Here is a 26,138-nt window from a genome sequence, read left to right as displayed (position 1 = left end):
GAATCTATTAAACCCATTATCCGACTTCAGTGGTTATCAGTACATGGCCAGATTTGTTTCACTTAAACCAGAGTTGGCATGCTTATTCTATAAAGGGTCAGATAGTAAACTATTTAGTCATATAGTCTCTGTCACTGCTCAATTCTGCTATTGTAGCAGGAAAGCAGCCATAAGTAATATATAAATGAATGAGCATAATTGTGTTTCTTTTTTTATATATATTTTTTATTGATTTCAGAAAGGAAGGGAGAGGGATAGAGAGAGAGAGAGAGAGAAATACCAATGATGAGAGAGAATCATTGATCGGCTGCCTCCTGCACGCCCCCCACTAGGGATTGAGCCCGCAACCAAGGCATGTGCCCTTGACCAGAATTGAACCTGAGACCCTTCAGTCCACAGGCCGACGCTCTATCCACTGAATCAAACCGGTTAGGGCCATAATTGTGTTTCAATAAAACTTCATTTATAAAAACAGGTGGCAGACCAGATTTGGCTTGAGAGCATTTTATTTGTCAGTTTGTTTAATATATAAGTATATATTTATTTTTATGTATTTACAAATATATTTATCTTATAAATATATTTATAAAGTGCACCTGTCATAGTGTTCATCTCTGTGAATTAAGTCTCAAACTGAATACAATGTGTCCAACACCTAGATTAATAAACAGAATATTGGTACCCCAAATACTGTCCTCGTGTTCTTTCCTAGTTACTACCTGTCCAACCAAGGATAACCATTATCCTAATTTGCAACAGCACATACTAGTTTTCCCTGCTTTTATGTATTTTATATCATTGGAGTCATATGGTATGTACTTTTTCATGTCTGGCTTTTTCAACATTGTTTTTGAGAGATTAGTTCATATTATGACATGTAGTTGTAGATTTTGTTGAATCTTTTAAAAACTTGAATTTTCATTCTCTATATAGATTAATCAATAAACAATTTTCAACAAAATAGATTTAGCTCAAGCTGTTAGCTAAAGAATCAAACATTATCTTGGAATTCTTAGTGCTGAGATATATCTAAATATACCATTCTAAATTAGAATGGTATTTTTTTTTTTAACTGGATAGTTAAAGAAAGATTTTCTTAAACTTTTAAAGTTCTTCATTTTAAATAAATAATAAAGTTCTTCATTTCTCTTTCCAAGTTAGAAGTAGCATACAAATACTTTACTTTGCCATTACTTTATCACTTGCTTCAACGAAATAATAATTCATTGTTTTTTATGTTTTTTAATGCTGCTGTAGCATTTTAATTTTTTTTTTTTTCTGTCTTCACAGACCTGGGCACTACACTCTCTGTCATTGATCATTGATTCTGCGGGCCCACTCTATTATATGCATGTGGAACCTACCCTTTCTCTCATTATAATGTTGTTGTTAAATGTGCCTCCTACTCATGCTGAAGTTCACCAAAGTCTCGGTCGTTGTTTGAATGCCCTTATTACTACATTAGGTCCAGAGCTACAAGGTATGCATAGCTGTTTTTTGGATGTTTTACATGAAAAATACACATATAAAAATGAGTTCAGTTTCTATGACTGACTCAAATGCTTGTCATTGAAGTGAAGTTCAACAGAATGTTCTATTCAGATATATTGGCAGAATGTTGAGAGTACTCTTGGGAAGACCTTGAGTCCTGGATGATGGCATGATAGAAAAATAACAGAAACTATCATACTTACTTTAAGCTCTACCACTACTTTATTGGGTGACGTTGGGGAAATTCTTACATCTCTCGGTTTTCGTTTTCTCCTCTATCAAGTGAAGAGAAAGTTGAAAGCCTTTGTTATTGGCACATAGTAGGTGCTCAGTGTTATATCTTGCTAAATAAATACCATTCAGTCTGATTCTCTTACCTTGAAAAGACACAGAGTACATATTTAGAAAAATTTGATATGTCCTAAAAATGCTTCTCTTAATAATTAAAATAACAGACTTGAAGTAGAATAGTTTAAAGAACTCTTAATCTCTTTTAAGAAATAAATGACTGCATCCGAAAACTCAGATATTCTGATCTGTTCAAATGCACAATATATGATGTTAATATATATGAAAGCAACTCTTAACTAATACAAGTAGGGCTAAGTTTATTAGCAATTTCTAATTCCGCTTTTCATGACAATTTGGTATAATCTACAGCCTTAGGTTTTTCTTTACCTAATGATTTGTGTTGCCAAAAACCTTTCAGACTAAGAATAACTAATCTAAAAATCTTTCAGCTGGATTATTCCTGCTTTTGTAGAAGAAATTTACTTCACAAATTCTTAAATTTAAAATTGGAAAAAGAGTAATGATTTTATAGGCCAATTATTAAAAACTTTCTGCTTTCATTTTAGGTAACAGTACTTCAGTTTCTACCTTAAGGACATCCTGTCTGTTGGGTTGTGCAGTGATGCAAGATAACCCAGACTGCCTTGTTCAAGCGCAGGCCATCTCTTGCCTTCAGCAGCTTCATATGTTTGCTCCACGACATGTCAACTTGTCTAGCCTGGTCAGCTGCCTCTGTGTGAGTATAAAATTATAAATGGGTTTTTTAGTTTCTTTTATTGGAAACTTAGATTTATTTTAATTATTCTCTAGACCATGTAAATAGCTATTTTCCCTCAGTTCTGGTCCTTTTGGGGGAAGTGAGGGGCCAATTTTTATATAATCACATCTTAAATCTCTCATATTGATTTGTTTTTCTCCCATTAATGTTGAACTTAATGTTTTGAATATTCATTTATTAATCAATAAGCATATGTTTTGTGTGGCTTAAATATCCCAGGTACTATATAAATACTATAGGACATGGAAAATTTTGTGCTAACACTTTTTCCCTCTTCTTCTTTCTCAATTCCAAATTACTATATACAAAGTTCTTTCCATCCCAGATGGACACATAACATTTTTCCTTAATATTCTAGCAGCATATGCATCAATGTCTTGGTTCTACTAATGTGTCTAATGAATGCAGAAGGTGCTTCATAATCGTCAGTGGTTTTAAGATTTACCTTGAGCATCATCAGTTTCTGTCTGGACTTGCCTCAAAAATTGTTACATTTGGAATGAAAACTTTTTCTGCCTTGCAGTGTTCATAGCACTCTCGCATTAGTAACATGACAGCCGAGAATTATTACTTTATGTAGAAAGACCTTTCATTTTCAAGATTGAGGCAAAATATGCAGCATTTCAGACTTGAAAGATCCTCAAACATTGTTAAAACCAGTGTTCTCAATAAAAAGATAAACTGAGGACCAAAAATTCAAATAATTTGACTAGGCAGTAGTAGCTCTAAGTCTAGGACCCCGGTTCCTGGGCTTCTTGTCCAGTCCTCATTTCATTATTTCAGACTGACTTTGTGGTGATGAATAGCTCCTAGCTCTGCCACCTCCTCGTTAGGCGGCTTTAGGGACATCCTGTGATGTCTTCCAGCCTCAGCTCCCGTGTCTGTAAAACACAACCATCACACAAGATGCCGCCTATAAAAGTGCATGTCTCAGGCACCTAATAACCAATTATTAAGTAGCAGTTGTTTTTATTTTCTTAATATATATCATAAACATAGATTATGTTATCTTAATATTGATTTTGATCATCATAGTTATGTAAGACTCTTAAAAAGAGGATATGACTGACTTTTCTGGTGGAAACTTTGGTTCCTGGAACCAAACATGTGTTAGAGAAAATAGCACAGGAAAATAGAAAAGGATTTTACCTTCACTTCTCAACAACTTTTCCCCAGGAATATTGCTTTTATATTTAAAGAACCATTGCCAAAACCAATTATTGAAAAATATCCACTGTTTTACAAGTGGTCTAACCTCCACTCTCCATTCAAATATAGTGATACCGCCAATTTTTTTCTTTTTAAATTGTAGTAGGCAATTTCCAGTAATAGCCTTTTTAATCTTCTTTAACTTTACTTGAATTCATTTATTAAATAAAGTTCAAACTCATCAAACTCATTCTTTTACTAGATAAGAAAGGTTACATACATATAAAGAAGAATAGAGATTATCATCAGATTTTCCTTGTGGATACATTCAGAGCAATTGAGAAAATCAGAAGTAACAATTACAAATCTTATTCATGTTAGTTACAATATTTAAGCTGTAAAATGATTTTTTCCTTATACAGAAATCATATTAAAAATTGCTGTCACTATAGTATGTTAATTTTGTGTCTTAATATTTTTATTCTAAATTTATTAGATTGAATTTAATATTATATTTTAGAATATTCCCTGTAGTAAGGAAATAGATTTTGCTTTCCTGTTTTAACAACTTTATGATCAGATGTTCTTCTCTACAAAGAATTTAATTATTTAGCATGAAGTGTTTTCATATTAATTGAAACTCCCTGAATATTCAGAATACCTTTCATCATTAAGAAAAAATCTTATGGGGAAAAAAGGAAACATATGTAATACTTTTACCAAAGTTTTTTTTAAAAAAAATCTTAGTGTAAAGGACTTTATTCTAACTGCATGCTATTTAACTTCTATTCTGAACTTAACCGTAGCTACACTAGCAATTCTGAGTACTCTCAGTTTTAAAATTTGGCTTCCAAGGGTAAAAAAAAATCTATAATTAACTTGTGATGAGATAAACTATTAACTCTGTCCCTTGCCAGACACCTGTTCATGTGAATGCAATCCACATCACTCCTGTCACACTCATATCTTCTTGATCTGGTTTTGTTACTGCAGCTTAAGGAGAGATAAAAAAAAAAAAAAAACCTAATTACACAAATGTACATTTTTAATTATTTTATATTTTATATCTTTGCATCTTGAATTGACTGTTTTCAAGATCTTGGCTCAATTCATATTTTAAGTGGGAAAATGAAGTATTTATGGCATATTATTAAAGCTGAAGCTAAACCAGTTTTAATGATAGAGCTCTATCAACATTTGTATTTTAATTCTTAGCTGACTGTTGTCAAAGTCATCCTAGCATTTATCTTTTGGTTTTGTCTTGACTGGTCTGTCATTTGTTTTTGTGCAGGAGATCTTGTTGGATAATTCTGTGTTGGTAGGTCCCTGACCCTCCATTCCTAACTGTTTTGAGGTTTGCAGTGCTGTTTCTTTGTCATGTTTTTGGTTGTAGATGTGTATGTTTTTGTTTTCCTCTGCATCTCTGTTTAAGCTAACCATTAATGCAAAATCCAGTATGTGTAGCATGTTACATGATGTTTATTTAATACCAGTGTAAAAAAATCCTCCCTAACCTTCTCCAGCTGGTATATTCACTCCTTGCACTTCATTTTGCACCATTTTGATTTTATGTATTCATTTCAGAAAAGAATTGTAATTACAGTTTGATTTAATTTCTGTATTTTGCCTGTTTGGTCTGTTTGCCTTAATTCACTCTATTCCTCTTCCCATTATAAATGCTGGAGAATGACATGGAGATACTAAGCATCCCATTTTGCTTTGTATGGCAGCCTTCAATCTTTTTTTCTACCAAACAAATAAAGAGTACTTTTAAGCATGCTTTTACTAAAAAATTATTTGGCCAGCCTGAATAATGCTGCATCTGCCTTGTATTACATGCTTGTGAAATTCCAGTTAAAATAACTTGTAGACTCATTAACTTTTCTTTAAAATTGTCTTGTAGAGTGCTTTTCTGTCATTGTTATTAAATATAGCCATGATTTTGGGCATGAATAAACTTAATGTTTTTACCACTTAACTTCCCTGTTATTCTTTGTACTAGTTTCTAACAACAGAGTTCTTAATCATGACTGGAATTACATTACCTTGGACTTTGTGAATAACATTCCTCTCTTTCCACTTTTGAGTTCATGATATGGCTTGAGGATATAATAGAATATATTTATAAAGCAGTTCCTGTCCATATGTTTCCCTGATGATATATTTACAAACTTTTTCTGTCTTTTGGCTTCTGATAAAATTAGGATTTAGCTTTCTTTGCATGTTTCTTCTTATATATCAAAAAGCCATCTTCCAACACCTTCTCTTTTACTCAGAATTACTCTGCCATTTTTAGTAAACTTACCTACTTCAGGCCTTTTTGCCCATACACACCAGATCTAAAGATCACTATAAGAATTATGCCATTATTTCTCAAATTTTACTTGGAAAGTTACTATTATAAGACACATGTATTCGTTGTCTTAAACCATATCAAACTAAGAATTATGCCATTATTTCTCAAATTTTACTTGGAAAGTTACTATTATAAGACACATGTATTCGTTGTCTTAAACCATATCAAACTGGTCTTTACTGTCATATTTAAAACAAAATAAATTTTAAAAAATCTACACTTTATTCTACTTATGAAATCACTGAGTAAGAATTTGTATTCAGAAACCTTTGATTTTTTTTTACTTTCTCATTTAAGGTATCACCAGTCATAAAATTTACCATACCATTTACACAACCTATTGAGATTAGCATTGTTTAAACACTTCTAAGTAAAATGAATATGTATTGGGTCTTTTATTCTGAGCAGAAATATTCTATATCTTTAAGATATATACATACCTATGTACATATATGTAGACCCACATACAAGTAGATATACATATACATATGTTTTGCTATCCATTATATTTATCTCTAGAGAGCATTTTTGGTGAATATGTTTCTGAGTAAAACTCTTTCTGTCTTTATTTGAAAATGCATTCACTTACGCTGAATAAAATACTATTGATAGAGACTTGCATTAATAATAACTAACCTTCACCTGGCCGGTGTTGCTCAGTGGGTGAGCATCATCCCCTGTACCACCAGGAGGTTGCTGGTTCAATTCCCTGTCTGGGCACATGCCTAGTTTGCCAGCTCGATCCCCAGCAGGGGGCGTGCAGGAGGCAACCAATCCATGTTGATGTTTCTCATGGGTGTTTCTATCTCTCCCTCTCCCCTCCTCTCTTTCTAAAATCAATAAAAACATTAAAATAATAATAATAACTAATATTTATTGAGTATTTACTATTTGCCAGGTCTTGTGCTAAGCACTTTTGCATGTTTCTTTGTGTTAACTTCACAATATCCTTGTGAGATGGGGATAGTGTTATCTCCATTTTACAAATGAGGAAATTAAGGAACAGAGAGGTTAAATAACTTGCCCAAGGTCACACAGCTAGTAAGAGGTGGACCTAGGATTCAAACTGAGACAGTTTGACTCCAGAGTCTCCATTTTAACCAGTATACTATATTGCTTATATAGATTTGTGTAAAGTTCTACTTAGAGAATAATAAAAAATTATAGTTGCATGAGCACAAATGTATAAACTTCCAATAATTTATTTCTCAATTATATTTTTTATCTCAAAACTATTTTTGCTAATATAAATGTTATGTCTTCTAACATTGTCAAGAGGCTTCTGCTTGGATTTATTTATGCATATTGCATAATCAAGTACATGTATTACTCCTTAAGTTATTTATAAGTTATATAATAAAAAAAATACATACTAGAAGGGGGTAAGAGATCACCCAAAGGACTTATATGCATGCACATTAGCATAACCAATGGACACGGACACTGGGGCGGTGGGGGCTTGTCCTGGGAGGTGGGAGTGGCTGAGGAGGGGTCAATCGGGGGAAAAGGAGACATATGTAATACTTTAAACAATTGAAAAAAGATACACTAGAATATTTGAATGTCTGTGTATTTCATTAATAAGTTGCATCCAACCCACTGATGGGCTGGACAGAATGAGGAGGGGTCCAGTGAATATCTGTTAGACTTACTGCGTGCTAGCAAGAATTTCGGCTCTTTCAGTTCCCAAATGGTATTTTCCAGGTGAATCTTTGCAGTCCCTATTTGTTACTGAGAAGAGCAGTACTGGCTTGTTTACGTCAGCTTGTGCAGAGAGAGGCAGCTGAAGTTTCAGAACATGCTGTTACGCTTGCTAAGGATAGCAGAGAAGAGTTGACTCCAGGTAATTCTTTTTATCAACATTATCTCCAGCTCAAGTGATTGTTTTCATCTTAAATCTTATGTGTAAACATGAGTTTTTAAATCAAAATTTGTAAGTGAATATATAATATGTCTTAAACCTACTACAAGAGACAATTGCTCACAATATTATCATTTCAACCATTGATGTTACTGGTTTAGAACAGTGGTTCTCAAACTTAGGCCCCCAAACCAGCAACATCCACTTCACCTGGGAACTTGTCAGAAATGCAGACCATTGGTCCCATCCCATATCTGCTAAAGCCAAAATCTGGGAATAGGCCCAGCAATCTGTTTTCTGTGTTTTTATAGTCCCTGTGTTAATGTATACTGAAGTTTGAGAGCCATTGGGTTTAGAGCAAGTTTTTTCACAGTAGTCCATTGAAATTGGATTTAGCCCTTAAATAATTTATTACATGTGCCTTTCTTCCCCCAAAATCTCATTTAATAAAATTCACCATAGATGAATCTGCTTCAAATTAAAGGATTTTTAGGCCTCTTCTATATTTGAGAAATGAATTAAAGGATTTCTTAGCCAGTAAGATTTGTTTTTAAGTGTATATCACTTTATTTTAAAATTAAGTAACCCAAACACACATATAAATCCAAACATCCTACATCCTACAAAAATAGTAATGATATCATATTTTTATATATATATATATTATATATATGTTATATATATTATATATATATATATCCTCCTATATAATAAAAGAGTAATATGCAAATTGACCCTAACAGCAGAAAGACCAGTCACTATGATGCACACTGACCACCAAGGGGCAGACGCTCAACGCAAGAGCTGCCCCCTGGAGGTCAGTGCGCTCCCACAGGGGAGGTAAGCTTAGCCACAGCCGGGCTGATGGCTGCAAGTGCAGCAGCGGCGGTGGTAGGAACCTCTTCTGCCTCTGCGGCAGCGCTAAGGATGTCTGACTGATGGCTTAGGCCCGATCCCCCGGGAAGTGGGCCTAAGCTGGCAGGTGGACATTCCCCAAGAGCCCCCGGGCTGCCAGAGGGATGTCTGACTGCCAGCTTAGGCCCAATCCCCCTGGGAGCAGGCCTAAGCCAGCAGGTGGACATCCCCTGAGGGGTCCTGAACTGCGAGAGGGTACAGGCCGGGCTGATGGACCCCCCTCCCCAAGTGCATGAATTTTCATGCACTGGGCCTCTAGTGTGTGTGTGTGTGTGTGTGTGTGTGTGTGTGTGTGTGTGTAATATATACTAGTATATATTATATATATAGTTTCCAAGGTGCTGTCACACTTTTAGGTCTCAGACTTCACAAAGCTTTCCAATATCTAAAGCTCTCAAATCTGTAATTTGTTTTACTCTAATGCTGTGCTTTTTAAATAACAGTTTTATTATTTAAACTTTTACTCTGACTTGAGTTAATCAACATTGCTGAACTAGTATGCTAGTAGTCATCAGACAGGTTGCACAACTCATTTGAAAACTGTTCTGTAATTACTTAACCTTAATCAGAAATATGTTAATCTCATAACTATGTGAGATTATTCTCTCCAAATGACCTTTGGTTTATATTCACCATTAAAATTATCTACATCTGTTGCTTTAGGCTTTGATTGTGTCCATATGCTGGTACATGTTCCTAGAATTACTAGAGGCCCAATGCACGAAAATTCGTGCAAGAGTAGGCCTTCCTTCTCCCGGCTGCCAGCACCGGCTTCCCTCCGGGACCCATGCTACTTCCCTCCTCCAGCCGTCCGCAGGCACCCGGGACCCGGGCTGGCTTCTCTAGGGCTTCCCATAGGCACCCAGGACCCGGGCTGGCTTCCCTCCGGCCCTGGCTTCATCAGGAAGGACATCCGAAATGATGTCCAGAAGACGTCCGGTCTAATTAGCATATTACCCTTTTATTATTATAGATTGAATTGGCTATGCAAGTAAAATTATAGTGAAGAATTCATATCTAATTCCTTTTTTTAATTTTTTAAGTTTTTAAACTCATGGAAAAGTTTATAGAAATGTACATTGAACACACAGATTCGCCTTCTTAGTAACTTTATGACACTCATATCTTTTTCTCTCTTTCCATACATACAGATATATAAACCTTTTGCCAAACCATCTCAAAGCAAGTTGCAAACATTATGACAGTTTGTACCCCTAAATCAAGCACCCCTATGTAAAATGCCTTAGTTTACATTTTCCAGGAAGGACATTCTCTTATATGACCACGCATCATTTCCACACCTAATAAGATTAACAGTGATTTTAGTAACATCATAGAATATACACTTTTGACACAAATTTCCCCAGTTATTAAAAAAAAAAAGTCTTTTATGACTCATTCCTACACCCATCAACCCCACCCAAATTTAGGATTCAGTCATGACTCACACATTGCATTGGTTATTCTGTCTCTTTAGACCCCTAATTGGAAACATTCCTACTACTTCCTTCCGAACTTTAAAAAATCATTCCTCTTTTAAAATAGTCTAATAGTGGGAAAAATCTTTAGAAAATAAATGCTAGGTGAGTTAAATCTTTAAGAGAAAATGTGTTCTTTTAGCATTTCCAGAATTATAGGAAATAGATGCTAGATCAAGACTTAATATTTCTCTTTGAGATGCTTTATTATTTTGTAATGAGAATATTGTGTAGTAATTTATATTAATTTAGTAGTGTTCTTTAGTTCCTCAATGGCTTAGTTGTAGTAATTAAACACTGTTCTCTATACAGGAGGTATTTTCTGAGTTTTACTCTGATGTTAATAAATTTAAAACCTTTTCCTTACCAGAATAAGGAAAGCTTAATTAAGTATTGAACATTAACTGGGTTAAATGTTTATCTAACTTAAGGAAAACATATTAATAACTCTCAGTAAAGACTTATCTTTCAATAACATTGCACACAAAAATAACTAGTTATTACCGTGAATAACACCAAACTAACTGAATTAAAATAGACTCAGTAGGTTTAGGCACGGTATTTGGACTATTTCTTTAAAATATACTAGAACGTAATATTTTAATAACTACTGAATGTGTGTGCTTCTCATATGGCAGTTTTGTTTTCTGTATTACTTAGATCATCGATTTTCTTCTTGTCAGATGCTAACATCAGAGAAGTGGGCCTTGAAGGGGCATTACTGGCCTTACTAGACAAAGAGACAGATCAGAAATTGTGCCATGATATCAAAGAGACTTTAAATCATATGCTCACATCTATGGCAGTGGACAAACTTTCCTTTTGGTTAAAACTTTGTAAAGATGTACTTGCTGCATCAGCAGGTAAGTACTGGCGACTACTGATTGAAATAATAAAATTGAAAGTAAAAATGTTATATAAAGTTGTTTGCCAGTGATTATTTATCAATCTTGTCTGAATATTTAGATTATAATATTTGTGGCTTTCTTCAAATGAAGAGTCTAGTGCTAGTGTTCAAGTCTAGCATATAATAAGCCTGCTTTTTTGTTGTTGTCTTATATGACTTTCCTGTGTAAAACAAACTAAAACGTAGAGTCATTATTTATGCTATAAAAAGGATGAGCTAACTTATAATAGCCCCATCATTTGTTTACATGCATGCAATAAATATTTGAGGAATTACCTCGAGTCAACATAATAGAAAATTCATCAACGGTTATGACAATTTGAGCAAGTCAGTTTCTCCATTCTTAATGTTAGTTTCAAATAGTGTTTGAAATTAGTGTTTTTTCCCAGTGTCTTTGCTAGTATAAGATAATTGTTGGTGAGAAAGTGTATTAGAATCTTTAAACTTTTATATCCTTTGAGTAAGAAATCCTCTCTCTGAAATCAATAAAAACATATTTAAAAAAAGAAAATTAGAGAAAGAAAGAAGATAGAAACCAATTCTGTTCTAGGTATTGTACATATTTGATCTGATTTAACCATTTAATCATCCTATGCGTAGGCAGTATTATTCCATTTTACACAGAGAAATCAAGTCTTGGAAAGGTAAAGTAATTGCTCAAAGACACATAGAGATGGATTCAAACCTTAGCTTGCAGTATTTTAAAACCCAACTTCTTACTATATTTCAGTAACTCTCAACTCAGTTGCTTGAATCTTATAATTTAATGTAGCTCTGATCTCTACAATTATGTGAAAGGGAGAAAGATACCATAAAGTCCTGGGATTTTTATTTATTTTTACATTCTTCACTGTTTACCTCGATCCTTAATGATCCTCTTCTCTTCCCGTGATTTAAACCTGCTCTTTCAATCATTATTTTCCCCATTTCCTTTAATGCTTTCTTCTATCTCTCCTACTTAAGAACTTACAAGGACTTCTTTCCTTTAAAAGAAAATGTGTATGTGCATAGACAAAACAGGTTGATGGCACTTTTCTGATAGCTCACCTACCTTTTTTTTTAATTTTACATTTATACTCTGAGCTCACTAGCTCAATTTTATTTTACTATTTATTCTTTTTAAAAATATATTTTTATTGATTTCAGAGAGGGAAGGGGAGGAAGAAAGAGATAGAAACATCAATGATGAGAGAGAGTCATTGATCGGCTGCCTCCTGCACGACCCCCTCTGGGGACCAAGCCCGCAACCCGGGCATGTGCCCTTGACCAGGATCGAACCTGGGACCCTTCAGTCCTCAGGCCAATGCTCTTATCCACTGAGCCAAACCAGCTAGGGCTACCATTTATTCTTTATACCTTGTAGTTTAGCCCTGTCCCTTCTTACTAGGAAAGCATCAGTTTCTGTTGACTTCTCAGTCATAAGACAGGACTTTGCCATAACTTTATTATCTATCATAACACACTCAAAAAATGTTGACATACAAGAAAACTTAAGAAAACCAATTTGGTTTGTTTTATAGCATTAGTTTTATTTTTAACTAGAGTTAGTAAGCTAACAGTATAAAGAGGAAATAATTCACTACTCAGTCAATGGCTCTGGTTATCAGGGCAGTGTGAGACTACAATGACAGCAATGGGTCTATTCTAACAAATACTTTCAGACATTGTCAGTGGATTCAGGAACCTTCATAAATCCATTCAAGGCCACAGTATTAAAACAGCATACCCAGTACAATCCACTACTCTCCCTACTAGAGAACTTTGATCTTCCTTAGCACAGGGAATTTATTATTATCCTAGTATCTAGTATCATGTTCAGTTTTTCATTTTGAATATAATTTGGCAAATTTCTTACTTTGACCTAGAATGGTTCTAACAGCATTTCTTTAAATGCCGCTGTTATGATGTTTATTTAATAGGCTTGATTACTTTACATTGTTAAAAGATATATGATTGATGAACAGTAATTCTGGTCTGAATTTGAAGTCATTTGTGTTCCTTTATAAATATATATTCAAATTGATTGTGATTACATGTACTCTTCCTTGATAAAAGATTTTACAGCTGTAACTTGTGTGGATACAATGCAAGAAGAGGAAGGTGATAAAGGGGATGATGCCTCAGTTCTGACCACCAGAAGTGATGACAGATCCCATCCTTTTACCAATCCCCGGTGGGCCACTAGAGTCTTCGCTGCTGAATGTGTCTGCAGGATAATTAACCAGTGTGAGAGTGCACACTGCGCACATTTTGACATTGCTTTAGCACAAGAAATGAAAAAAAGGGATTCAAGAAGTAAGTGGCATAATAATGGGAGAAAAAAAACAATATTATACATAGAAATTCTGTCTGCTTATATGTTTAATATTAACTTAAAAGATAAAACTAGCCGAAACCGGTTTGGCTCAGTGGATAGAGCATCGGCCTGCGGACTCAAAGGTCCCAGGTTCGATTCCGGTCAAGGGCATGTACCTTGGTTGCGGGCACATCCCCAGTAGGGGGTGTGCAGGAGGCAGCTGATGGATGTTTCTCTCTCATCGATGTTTCTAACTCTCTATCCCTCTCTCTTCCTCTCTGTAAAAAATCAATAAAATATATTTTTAAAAAAAAAAAGATAAAACTAAAAAGTTATTCTTCCAAATCAGTTATGAAACTGACTATACCTTTACATAAAAGTAAACATAGTATATTTTTAATGTCTAAATACATTTTTAATTATTAAGTTTCTTAAATTGATATTCACAACTTGATTAATGGATTTATGGAATGAGTTAAGTTTATAGAGAATAATCATGTTCTTAGAAAGTAGTATATGTGTTAACTCCTTCCCAAAATTTATTTTCTGAGTTATAACTTAGAACAATTTTACGTGTAGGTTGTTTTGTTTCCATAGATATTACTCAAACATTTGAGCCTATCTCAATGGAAACAGTTATAAGACCATTTTAACCTTGTATTCAGTTTCATTATTTTTACCTAAATATATGTGTTATGGTTCGATGTCTGATTTTTTAATTCACTTTAGTACATGTTCAAAGGAGCAATGCCCATACCTGAATGCCTTGAAAATGTTCTTTACCAATCAAAAGAATTATAAAGCAAAATGTTTCTGTCGCCAGCCTGAGCATATGAATTAGATATCTTTGTTTCAGTGATTTATTGCATCTCTTATTTGTGATGAGCATATGCTAGATACTGATAGTATAAAATCAGTATATCATAGATGCTTACTGATTCCTGTGCTCCCAATTAAAATTGTAATTGGCACTTACCAAGATGAGTTGGTTTTTTCATTGTGGCCTATAGCTATTCTTTTTTGAATTAGTCTCAAATATATTTTAGGTAAAGATTACTTGTACCCTAAACGTTTTATTGCTGGAACATTGTTAAATGAATGTCTTATGTTTTTCCCTGGTAGAATTAGAATTACTACGCCAAACAATGTGTTGTAGGAATGAAAAGAATTTTTATTTATAACTAGAGGCCTGGTGCACGAAATCTGAGTACTGAGGGGGAAGGGGGTCTTCTCAGCCCAGCCTGCGCCTTCTCACAGTCCAGGACCCCTCGTGGGATGTCGGCAGTCGGACATTCCTCTCGCAGCCCGAGTCGGACACCCCTCACTCCTTACCGCCTGCCTGCTCGCTGCTCTTTACCACTCGGCTTGCTGCTCCTTAGCCCTGCCACAGAGGCGGGAGAGGGTCCTACTGCCACTGCACTCGCCAGCTGTGAGCCCGGCTTCTGGCTGAGCAGCACTCCCCCTGTGGGAGCGCACTGACCACCAGGGGTAGCTCCTTTGTTGAGCATCTGCCCCCTAATGGTCAGTGCGTGTCATAGCGACCAGTCGTTCTGCCAGTCATTCCGCCGTTCGGTCGATTTGCATATTAGGCTTTTATTATATATGATTTTATAGTGACTAATTTTTTTATATTCCCATCACTTGTATGTGTGGCAAGACATGCAGAAACAAGATAATCTAGTTCATTTAAAACACTACATAAAACTTTTATTTTTTTATTAATCCTCACCCAAAGATATTTTTCCATTGATTTTTAGAGAGAGTGAAAGGGAAGGGGATAGACAGAGAGAAAAACATCTATGTGAGAGAGACACATCAATTGGTTGCCTCTTTGCACACGCTTCAACCTGTGCCAGGGATCAAGCCTGCAACTGAGGTATGTGTCCTTGACTGGAATCGAACCCAGGACTGTTCAGTCTGTGCGCCAACACTCTATCCACTAGCCTAACTGGGTAGGGCCATAAAACTATTTTTTAAAGGAACATTGTGTTTTAGCTTCAACTTGATGTAAAGGGAATAAATTACTGACTAATTCATCAAAACCCAGTCTCCTAAGTATCTTCTAATGTACTTTTATCAGAAAGTCTGAACATAATTTTTATTGAAGGTACCTTTAGCACTCTTTCAAAGGATAATAATTCTGCCTTTGGTTTTTGAATAGCTGTAAAACTACTTGCTTTGGAATAGTGTTCTTGTGTGTGAGTACTTACAGTGGTGGAGTATATCCAGCTTTCAAGTTTGTATTTAACAAATGGTAAAATAAAACAGTAAATTAAATCAGAGGTACTTAAAAGAAAGTCTAGATTATGAAATTAAATTAAAAACTTAACATAAATCTTAGCTCCAGCATACTCTTTTCCTTGATAAGATTTTTTTAATCTTGCAGATGACTTTTTGGTGCTGCATCTTGCCGACTTAATTCGCATGGCTTTTATGGCTGCCACCGATCATAGTGACCAGCTCCGTCTTTCTGGCCTTCAAACGTTGTTAATTGTTATTCGACGATTTGCAACTATTCCAGAACCAGAGTTTCCAGGACACGTGATTCTGGAACAGTATCAAGCCAATGTAAGCACTTTCTGCAAGAGATGAATTATTAAACACCCAGATAAAAAGCCTATTAAACTAATTGGCATGTCATCTTTTTACATAAATAAGTGTATATTTCTGCTTATATATCACCATTATAATTAGTATTTAGAAAATGCATATGTTTGAAGAAGAAATCTTCATGTAAAAGCAAAATAGTACTTAAAAAGGTCTTTTATAACTTTAAAGATTAATTTTAATAATTAACATCTTCATGGTAATATTGGGAAATAAAGAACTTTAGTAATTAAATTTTTTACAAAATATCTGAATAAGCTTAAAATAACACTAAATCATTACTAAACATTTTGTTTAGGCTACATGCATGTTCTATTTGCAAATCATTGTTCCTAGAGTAGATATAACCACCTTCATTGTTTTTCTGGACTTAGAAAAGAGTTCAGGGTTCTAGTACTGTAAACTTTTTAACTGGTGTTTGATGCATTGAGCCATTTGGAAGAGCCAGTAAGATAACAGAATTATCACGTTACATCACACATAATCCTGCAGCATTTATCCCAGAGTACCTCTCATTATGATTCAGAGGCAGCTTCTTTTTCTTTCTTTTTTAATATACTTTTATTGATTTTAGAGAAAGAAAGAAAGAATCATCTGTCAACTACCTCCCACACATACCCTGACATGCACCCCAACCAGGGATCAAGCACACAACCAGGGTAGATGCCCTGAACAGGAATTGAACCCGAGACCCTTCAGTGCACAGGAGAACACTCAACCAACTGAGCCACACCAGCTAGGGCCAGAGACAGTTCCTGACAGCTAGCAGTTAGGAAGACCAGAGCAGTTCACAGTTAGTTAGCAATCTCCCATCATGTCTTCCCAGCTGGTGATGCCAAGGTATGCTTGAGGAGAAAGCAAAAAGAAGGGAGTGGCAGTGCATAGAACTATCATATTAGAATAAAATATTATAATTCAACTTAATTAAGGGGAGCTCTGTTGTATTTGTAGTCCTCTTAAAACTGCAAATGATAGAATAAATACAACTCAGCAGAAAAGGAAAATTGTTTTCAGAAATTGTATTTGGCTCTTCTTGGTTCCACACTGGCTTTATTCTCAAATTTGCTCTCTCCAAGTTCTATCAAGGTGGTTCTCTAAGAAGCAACCAGAATCTTATAGAGATTGTGCTTTCCCAGTACTCCCAGCAAGTCTTAAGGAGAACTTTCGTTGTCCCAGCATGGGTCTCTGGAGCCAGGCAGTGCTGTCAGCTCCATAGCACAACATGGGCTAAGATTTGGGGAGAGAGGAGGTTCCAGAAAGGAAAATTGGGATGCTATTAGGTAAAAGCAAAGGACAATATACCGGGTAGAAAAACAACAAGTGTTCTTCATAATACCTGCTATAAACAAGTAATTTTAATAACATTAAAAAGAGGACGCTTGTGCTGTCTTACTTATTGACCTTGATATGTCATATAATTTCTTGCCAGGTAGGAGCAGCACTTAGACCAGCCTTCACTTCAGAGACAGCACCTGATGTCACTGCCAAAGCATGTCAGGTAAATGCCTAAAATGACAAAGCTTAACAAATAAAACCCTTTCTTCGGAAGCAATTCTCTAGCTATTATTTGATACCGGGGTTCTGTATTATAGTTTTCAGTTACTTAATCTCAGCTGTTCCTTCTCCTTTACTTTTAAATTTAGAGAACTTCCTCTCCCTTTTGTGTAACTGCATGTTAATCCAGTATATGGATAAGTCATAATTTATGGGTGATAAATACATGGTTTTTTTTTAATGGTTTGCTATTTCAAATAGTGCTAGAGTGAATGGCCTTCTGCATAGATCATTTTTTGACTTGGTGCAATCTTATCTGTAAAATAAACTCCAAAATTGAATTGCTGAGTTAAAGAGTATATTATAGGGGTTTACCAATTTCATCTCCTAACAGTACTGTATGCAAGCATTATTGTCTGAGCAATTTTGTCCATAGTCTGAGCAATTTTGTGAGTTGTCAAACATTTAGGTTTTTGTGTATGTGATGGAGTAAAAAGGGTATATCAATATACTAGTTTAGATTTGTATTTCAAGTGAGATTGAATGCTTTTTTACATATCAAAGTCCCATATAATATACCATTCTAAACAGGTATTTTTCTTGGAGTGGCTGTCAAACACTCAAAATCCAGCCCTGCATGACCTGAAATTATTAAAAGCAGAACTAGGTTGAATTGAGTTAATTATAAACATAATAAAAGATTGGTTTTAGTCAGGTCTTTCAACTTTATTTTATTCAGTTGTATTTAGGAAGCGTTTGAGTGCCTGAATTGTTTCAATGTTGTACTGAGCCTCTTTTTTTTCAAACCAGAGGGTTTGTTTTTCTTTAATTGATTTGAGAGAGGGAGGAAGGAAGAGAGAGAGAGAAACATCCATGAGAAAGAGAAATATTTGATTGGCTGCCTCCTGCACACCACTTACTGGGGATTGAGCCCATATAACCCAGGCATGTGTCCTGACCGGAATCGAACTGGCAACCTTTCGGTGCACAGACGACACTCAACCAACTAAGGTCAGGGCTGTACTGAGTCTTTAATTTTTCAATCACTTTATTATATGTGTTTCTGCTGTAAGTCACTTGAAATTTTGTGAAATGGGGCAGGAAGTGATTAAATAGATGGAAAAGGTAAAATTTTCTCTAGAAGAAGATAAATACCATGACACCTTAGAAAACCATAAACATCCCTGATAATTGAGTAAACTTTTTGCATTGGAAATTTATTAATTATGTTTATATTTTAAATTTTTTAAAGAAATTTTTAATACCTTATTTCCAAAAGAATCAAAATCTTCTTTGGGGTTTTAGTGTTAGATGCTTTATCTTTTAAGAAAGTTACATTAAGTAACCACACAATTCAGTGTGGGTTTTTTAAAATATATATTTTTATTGATTTCAGAGAGGAAGGGAGAGGGAGAGACAGACAGAAACATCAATGATGAGGGATAATCACTGATCGGCTGCCTCCTGCATGCCCCCCACTGGGGACTGAGCTGCAAGTGCCCTGAGCAGGAATCAAACTGTGACCTCCTGGTTCATAGGTCAGTGGTCAACCACTGAGCCACGCCAGGCACAATCTCAAATTTTAAAATAATAAGATGAAATAATCGGGACTGAAGATTTAATTTAAATGTTAATCCAAACATTTACGAAAGTGGTACTTTCTGAATCTCTTTGATTCTATGTACTGATTAGTACTGGTGTCCTTGCTTCAACCTTATATTTCATTTCCTTCTGAAATGCTGGCTTTTGAGTATCATTATAAGCAGCTTCTCATTGGGTTTCTTGATAGCAAGGTGATTTCATTGACTAGATTCCTAAGATTTGGGTGAGGTCTGTTGAACTTACAGGAACATATTTATAATTTTTAAATGTAACTTCTTATTTTCTTAAAAACCAGGTTTGCAGTGCCTGGATAGCAAGTGGAGTTGTAAGTGACCTTAATGATCTCCGAAGAGTTCATCATTTGCTTGTTTCATCATTAACAAAAATACAGGCTGGAAAAGAAGCTCTAAGTCACTTATATAATGAAAGTGCTTCTACCATGGAGATCTTAGCTGTGCTAAAAGCCTGGGCAGAGGTTAGTACTTCTTAATTTGTAATGGGAATTTTGGAAGTTGTTAATAAACAGCTTAGGCCATAAATTGAAATTAACTTTTTAAAACACAAATAAGTCCTTTTTTAAAGTTAACAAAAGGCTTTCAACATATAGTTTATTGTATATTAATTGATATTTTGGCCAAGCTTTCTAAAGTGTTCTTCATTGTCTGTTATCTGCTGCTGTCAACAGGGGCAGTCAGTCTTGAGCCAGACAGACTTTATGATAGCCAATGAAAATTAATTTTTATTGAAATCTGAACTACTAGAAATGTGGGTTTGCTTGTATATTCTATTAATACTATAACACATACTTTAATTTTGTATTCTGTTTTATAGATGACTTTTGAATATTAAATAAGTAATTTTTTTTCTAAGATTAAGAAATTTTATACAAAAAAATGCTTAACTTTTCTAATCAGGGAGAAAACTCTATTTTTTTAAATTTACTATGGAAATGTTTAAGCAGATATGAAAGTGGTTATAATAGTGTAATGAACCTACTTATACCCATCAACCAGCTTTAGCAGTTACCAAACTTGGCCAATCTGGGTTCATAGATCATTTTAATGAATGTGTCTAGTTTTACATTACAACTGAAAGAATTAATCAATATATGAAAGAAAGGGTTTCCTCCAGTATAGCTAATATAACTAATTAAAACCTGAAGATTATAGAATTTTTTTCATTATTTAGTTTTAACAAATCTTTTTTAATTAATGAAACCAAGAGTTTTTTAGACAGAGAGATAGAGAAACATCGATTTGTTGTTCCACTTATTTATTAATTCATTGGTTAATTCTTGTATATGCTGTGACCAGGAATCAGACCTGCAACCTTGACATTTCACGAGCATGCTTTAACCAACTGAGCGACCTGGCCAGGGCTAGGGTTGATAAATCTTGATTAAGAAGTAGTTCTGGCCTTAGCTGGTTTGGCTCAGTGGATAGAGCTTTGCCTACAAACTGAAGGGTCCTGGGTTTGATTCTGGTCAAGGGCACATGCCTGGGTTGAGTCTCGATCCTCAGTATGGGGCATGCAGGAGGCAGCCAATTAATGATTCTCTCTCATCATTGATGTTTCTATCTCTCTCTCTCCTTTTCTCTCTGAAATCAATAAAAAAATATTTTTAAAAATAAAGTAGTTCTGGTCCGGCTGGAGTAGCTCAGTAGTTGCACGTCAACCTGTGAACCAGGAGGTTAGTTTGATTCCCGGTCAGGGCATTTGCCCAGGTTTGGGGCTCTATCGTGCAGGAGGCAGCCTACCGATGATTCTCATGTTAATGTTTCTATCTCTTCCTTCCTTTCTGAAATCAATAAAAACATATTTTTTAAAAAAGAAGTAATTCTGGTTAGATTTAATAAGCTGGATCTATCTTTAACAATCAGCTCTTTGTGCTTTTAAATGGAAATGTTTAAGCAGATATTTAAACATTTAAATATATGCTTCTAACATGGAACAGACTGTTGAATCTCAGAGGGAAGGCAGGGTGGGTGGGTGGGAGGGAAGAAATCAACCAAAGAACTTGTATGCATATATGCATAACCCATGGACACAGACAATAGGGTGGTGAAGGCTTGGGTGGGGGGGGGGGGGGCGCCTAGAAGGGGTCAATGGGAGGAAAATGGGGACATATGTAATACTTTCAACAATAAAGATTTAAATAAATAAATCCTTTTAGCTCTAGTCTCCATAACCTATTTTACAGCTAATTCTCTTATATAGTGTTCTTTATAATAGTTTGAATCTCTGTGCTCTTGCTTAAGCCCATTACCTCCTCCTATTGTCTCCTCAGTAAAGATAATGACTGACCAACAGATTCTGCATAAAGGAGATTCATAATCTGCTCTCTGAAATCCTTGGCTCCAGATAATAGTTGGAATTCAGATTTGGGGGATTTTCAAAAAGTAATATATATTACATATTCCATGTATTCATCCGGGAAGTGTGGAGCAATATGGAATCTATAATCAAACACATTACTATATCTGTAATAAAATGTTGGAATGTCACACTGTGTTGGATGAATAGCCTCACATAACTTCAATCAGTTTTGCCACCAGATTAGTTTTCCAGAAATTTACATTTTTTTCAGATTACTAGATCTTAGATCTGTAGATAAAGAGGTAGTACAATCAGTTTGTGTACTATGTTGAATACTTTAACATCCTATCCTAATATATAAAAACCCTGCGTCCTGCCGAGGCCGGTTTGGCTCGGTGGATGGAGCGTCGGCCTGCAGACTCAGGGGTCCCAGGTTCGATTCCGGTCAAGGGCATGTACCTTGGTTGCGGGCACATCCCCAGTGCGGAGTGTGCAGGAGGCAGCTGATCGATGTTTCTGACTCTCTATCCCTCTCTCTTCCTCTCTGTAGAAAATCAATAAAATATATTTAAAGAAAACAAAAAAAACCCTGCGTCGTAACAACCAGTAATGACCAGAGGCTTACCAACCGGAAGTCAGTGCTGGCCCCGCCCCCAAGCAAGCGGATAAGGGCAATCAGGCAGGCAGACAGAGTGGTTAGGGGTGATCAGGCAGGCAGGCAGAGTGGTAAGGGGTGATCAGGTAGGCAGACCAGCGGTTAGGGGAGATCAGGTAGGCAGACAGCCCATGCCGGGCTGGCCCCGTCCCCAAGCAAGAGGTTAGGGGTGATCAGGCAGGCAGGCAGAGTGGTAAGGGGTAATCAGGTAGGCAGACCAGCGGTTAGGGGAAATCAGGTAGGCAGACAGCCTATGCCGGGCTGGCCCCATCCCCAAGCAAGCGGTTAGGGGCAATCAGGCAGGCAGGCAGGGTGGTAAGGGGTGATCAGGTAGGCAGACCAGCGGTTAAGGGTGATCAGGTAGGTAGGCGAGCGGTTAGGGGTGATCAGGTAGGCAGACGGCCCCTCGCAGGGCTGGCCCCGCCCCACAGCAAAGAAAGAGGGAGGCCCAGGCCAGCCAAGCCATTGCACCCCAGCCTGTGGCCTGCAGAGGGAGGCCACTGGTGGCAGGGGAGGGGGGCAGCGCTGCACAGATGGCAAGCAGTGGCAGCGGCAGGGGTGGGGCCAGCTGCCTGCAGCCCGGGGAAGGAAAGCCCTGATAGGCCCTGATCTCAGGCCAATCCTAGGGACCCTACCCGAGGAGTCCTGGATTGTGAGAGGGTGCAGGCCGGGCTGAGGGACCCCCTGCCCCCGAGTGCACGAATTTTCATGCACCAGGCCTCTAGTCTATAACAATAAAAGGGTAATATGCTAATTAGACGAGACGTCCTTCCAGATGAAGCCAGGCCCATGAAGCCGGGGCTGGAGGGAAACCTGGGTCCCGGGTGCCAGAGGGAAGCTGGTGCCGGCAGCCTGGGGAAGGAAGGCGTACTCTTGCACGAATTTCGTGCATCGGGCCTCTAGTAGTCCTATAAACAGTCCATGTTAAGTTTATGTATGTAAAACTTCTTGTAGTGATTTAGTGGTAACTTTGAAAGAAAGTACCTTTAGTATTTCAGTCTACTGCTGTTCAGAGATGGCCACCTGAAATCTAACGTTGAGATGGATTTTAAGGCCATAATAAGGCTTAGTGAGAAAGAGTGCTGAGATCATTTAGTTACAGCTATCATTGTGAAAGTACAGAGTAGCAGCATGTTTACCACAGATTTTTATCCCTGATGTTTCTCATTGGATCTCTCTACCCCATTTTTGTGTACTGTATATGGTTACACATGTATAACTTTTGGTATTGCAACCCATTTCAGGTCCAGTATACTCAGAGGTAAGTCTGCCTCCTCAGCAAGATAAAATATTATAGCACCTTTTAAACAGGCACAAGATCTTCCTATTCACAAATTAATTTTTAACAGGTCTACATAATCGCTGTAGAAAGACATAAAAACAACAAACAACCTCTGAAGACTACCTCCTGTCCAGAAGAGAGTGTTAGAAATGGGTCAGACTCATCACCTGGACTGCTTGACTTGGTCCACACAGACCTGGGCACTCTAAGTAGGCTCTGGCTTGCTGCGCTGCAGGATTTTGCTCTCCTAACTCTGCCTTCAGAATTTGCCTCCCAACTTCCTATTGAAGGTAAGAGGGCAAAATGTTTACATAATTCCTAGAGTGACAGTAACTTCTCAACACTTTTCCTTTACTTAGCAGGTAATGTTTATCTGAAATATTTTTCCCAGAATAATTTTCATTCATAGAATGAGCATGTGAGAGTTGCCTCAGGTTAGACACACTGAAGTTGATTGACTATGTCATGAGGCATGCACATCTCAACTCCCACGATACTGGCAAATTGGTCTCCAAAGTGGTTATAACTATTTATGTTACATGAAACAACATGTTTCTGTTTTTATGCCAAGTTTTTTTTAATCACACTACCTGATACCAAACTAAACTACAAGGCCATAGTAATCAAACAGCATAGTACTGGCATAAAAACAGGCATATATATCAATAGAACAGACTAGAGAGCCCAGAAATAAACACACGCGTATATGGTCATTAATAATTGATAAAGAAGGCAAGAACATACAGTGGGGTAAAGACCGTCTACTTCAAGCATGTCAAACTCACGGCCCCGCGGGCCGCACGCGGTCCACAACAAATATTTGTGTGGCCCAGCCAATATAACAGTGTGAGCAGTTATTTACAGTTATGAAGGGAAATAAGTCTCCTGTCAGATCCAGAATAACCGATGTTCACCTTGGGTCAGTTTTGAAAGTAATCACAGCGAACAAGATTTCCCCCGAAGTAGGAAAGATAGTAGCAGAGAAGAGATGCCAAGTGTCAGGAAGAAAACATTAATTTTATCATTGCTCTTGTTCTTTTTTTTTATACTATTCAAAATCTACAGTTTCTGTGAAAATTGAGGCTTTTGTGTGTGTGTTTTTTGCGGCCCACATAAATTTAAACCTTGTTTATTTGGCCTGTATTAGCCTTTGAGTTTACATGCTTGGTCTACTCAATAAATGGTACTGGGAAAATAGGACAGATAGATGAGAAAAAAATTAAAAGAAACATAGGATGTTTCTGTTTCACTATATCTCCCCACCATTATATGTTATACTTAATTGTTAACAATCTGATGGGTATGAAGTAGTATTTCATAGCTTTGTTGTTCCTCCTGAAACTGTTTGCTTCCCCTTTTTTGTAGGTGGTGCTTTCTATACAGCAGAGACTAGTGAAAATGCAAAATTGCATTATAACAATTCGTGGGCGCTTATCCTCCACGCTACAGCACTGTGGCTTACCAGCACAGGCTTCGTCGTTGCTGACCCAGATGAAGGAGCATCCAACCTCTCCAGGCCTGTAACACCAACTTCCATGTGTCAGGGATCATCCTCTGGGGCCATAGCAAAGTCCCCTGAGGATGTCTACTCTGATCGATTCCATCTCATTTTAGGTCAGTAAAAGAGCTTCCGAGCTTCCATCCTACAGCGTTTTTCTGGAACTGTGCCTCGCTGCCTGTCAGCTCTTGGTGGCTGTATTAGGTGTTAGTGATGGTCTTGATATAACTGAGTAAACTTGTATACATTTTATAAAATTGCAGATTTAATTGTTAAGTCTAGAATTCCATTATAAGCTGACTTTAGAATTGTAGAAATTGCAAGAGAAGTCTAGTTCTTTCACAGAATTTTTAAAAGACCCATGTGGTATCTACAGCTGTACTGAGGGGTCATTCCTTCCCCCTATTCTCAAGAATTGCAAGGTATTAGAAAAGTATGCTCAAAGGTACAGAATGGCAAACAAATATTTAATGTCAAAGATAAATGAGATTTTTACATTTATGAAGTTTAACCCCCCTTTTTTTTTTTCTTTCCTGGAACTTTATTTTTAAAGTAAAGTATCTTTCAAAGGTACAGTGAGTTTCTAGAATAAATGGAATCAATGGTTTTCATATTTTATCTACTTCTTTCATTACCTATAAAGAAGTTTTTGATTAAATGAAATATGAGGAGGGTTTTTTTTGTGTGGATTTTTTTTTTTAATGTGAGGGTTTTGAAGGTTATTAAATTAAGTAAGCTTTTTGGGTCATAGAGTTTCTATTCCTTCCAAGGCCAGACATGACCAGATTTCCTATATCATTGGTATATTAAAATTTTGCTTCCATTTGTCTTGACATGAGAGCTTTTTGAAAAAGGACTTTTTAAAAATATATATTTTATTGATTTTTTACAGAGAGGAAGGGAGAGGGATAGAGAGTTAGAAACATCGATGAGAGAGAAACATCGATCAGCTGCCTCCTGCACACCTCCTACTGGGGATGTGCCCGTAACCAAGGTACATGCCCTTGTCCGGAATCGAACCTGGGACCCTTCAGTCCGCAGGCCAACGCTCTACCCACTGAGCCAAACCGGTTAGGGCGAAAAGGACTTATAGAATGAAGGACAGCGGAGTTACTATGAGTATAAGCCGTGCAGCTCAACTACCTCAGTTCACATTCTTGAT

General features: G+C 36.5%; 1 protein-coding gene across 1 annotated transcript in view; it reads left to right on the top strand.

Annotated features, from left to right (window-relative positions):
* Nucleotides 1-26,138, top strand: part of HEATR5A (HEAT repeat containing 5A) — a 106,495-nt gene that overhangs the window by 63,931 nt on the left and 16,426 nt on the right. Inside the window, exons 20-30 of the mRNA XM_054716519.1 lie at nucleotides 1,291-1,480; nucleotides 2,349-2,518; nucleotides 5,001-5,027; nucleotides 7,770-7,908; nucleotides 11,003-11,182; nucleotides 13,282-13,521; nucleotides 15,909-16,090; nucleotides 17,559-17,627; nucleotides 19,521-19,700; nucleotides 23,546-23,768; nucleotides 24,844-25,092. Of these exons, the coding sequence (XP_054572494.1) occupies nucleotides 1,291-1,480; nucleotides 2,349-2,518; nucleotides 5,001-5,027; nucleotides 7,770-7,908; nucleotides 11,003-11,182; nucleotides 13,282-13,521; nucleotides 15,909-16,090; nucleotides 17,559-17,627; nucleotides 19,521-19,700; nucleotides 23,546-23,768; nucleotides 24,844-25,092 (1,849 nt within the window). The remainder of the gene's footprint in view (nucleotides 1-1,290; nucleotides 1,481-2,348; nucleotides 2,519-5,000; nucleotides 5,028-7,769; nucleotides 7,909-11,002; nucleotides 11,183-13,281; nucleotides 13,522-15,908; nucleotides 16,091-17,558; nucleotides 17,628-19,520; nucleotides 19,701-23,545; nucleotides 23,769-24,843; nucleotides 25,093-26,138) is intronic.

Source organism: Eptesicus fuscus, chromosome 5 (assembly GCF_027574615.1).
Source record: "Eptesicus fuscus isolate TK198812 chromosome 5, DD_ASM_mEF_20220401, whole genome shotgun sequence".
Lineage (NCBI taxonomy): Eukaryota > Metazoa > Chordata > Mammalia > Chiroptera > Vespertilionidae > Eptesicus > Eptesicus fuscus.
This window is presented reverse-complemented; position numbering and strand designations above follow the sequence as displayed.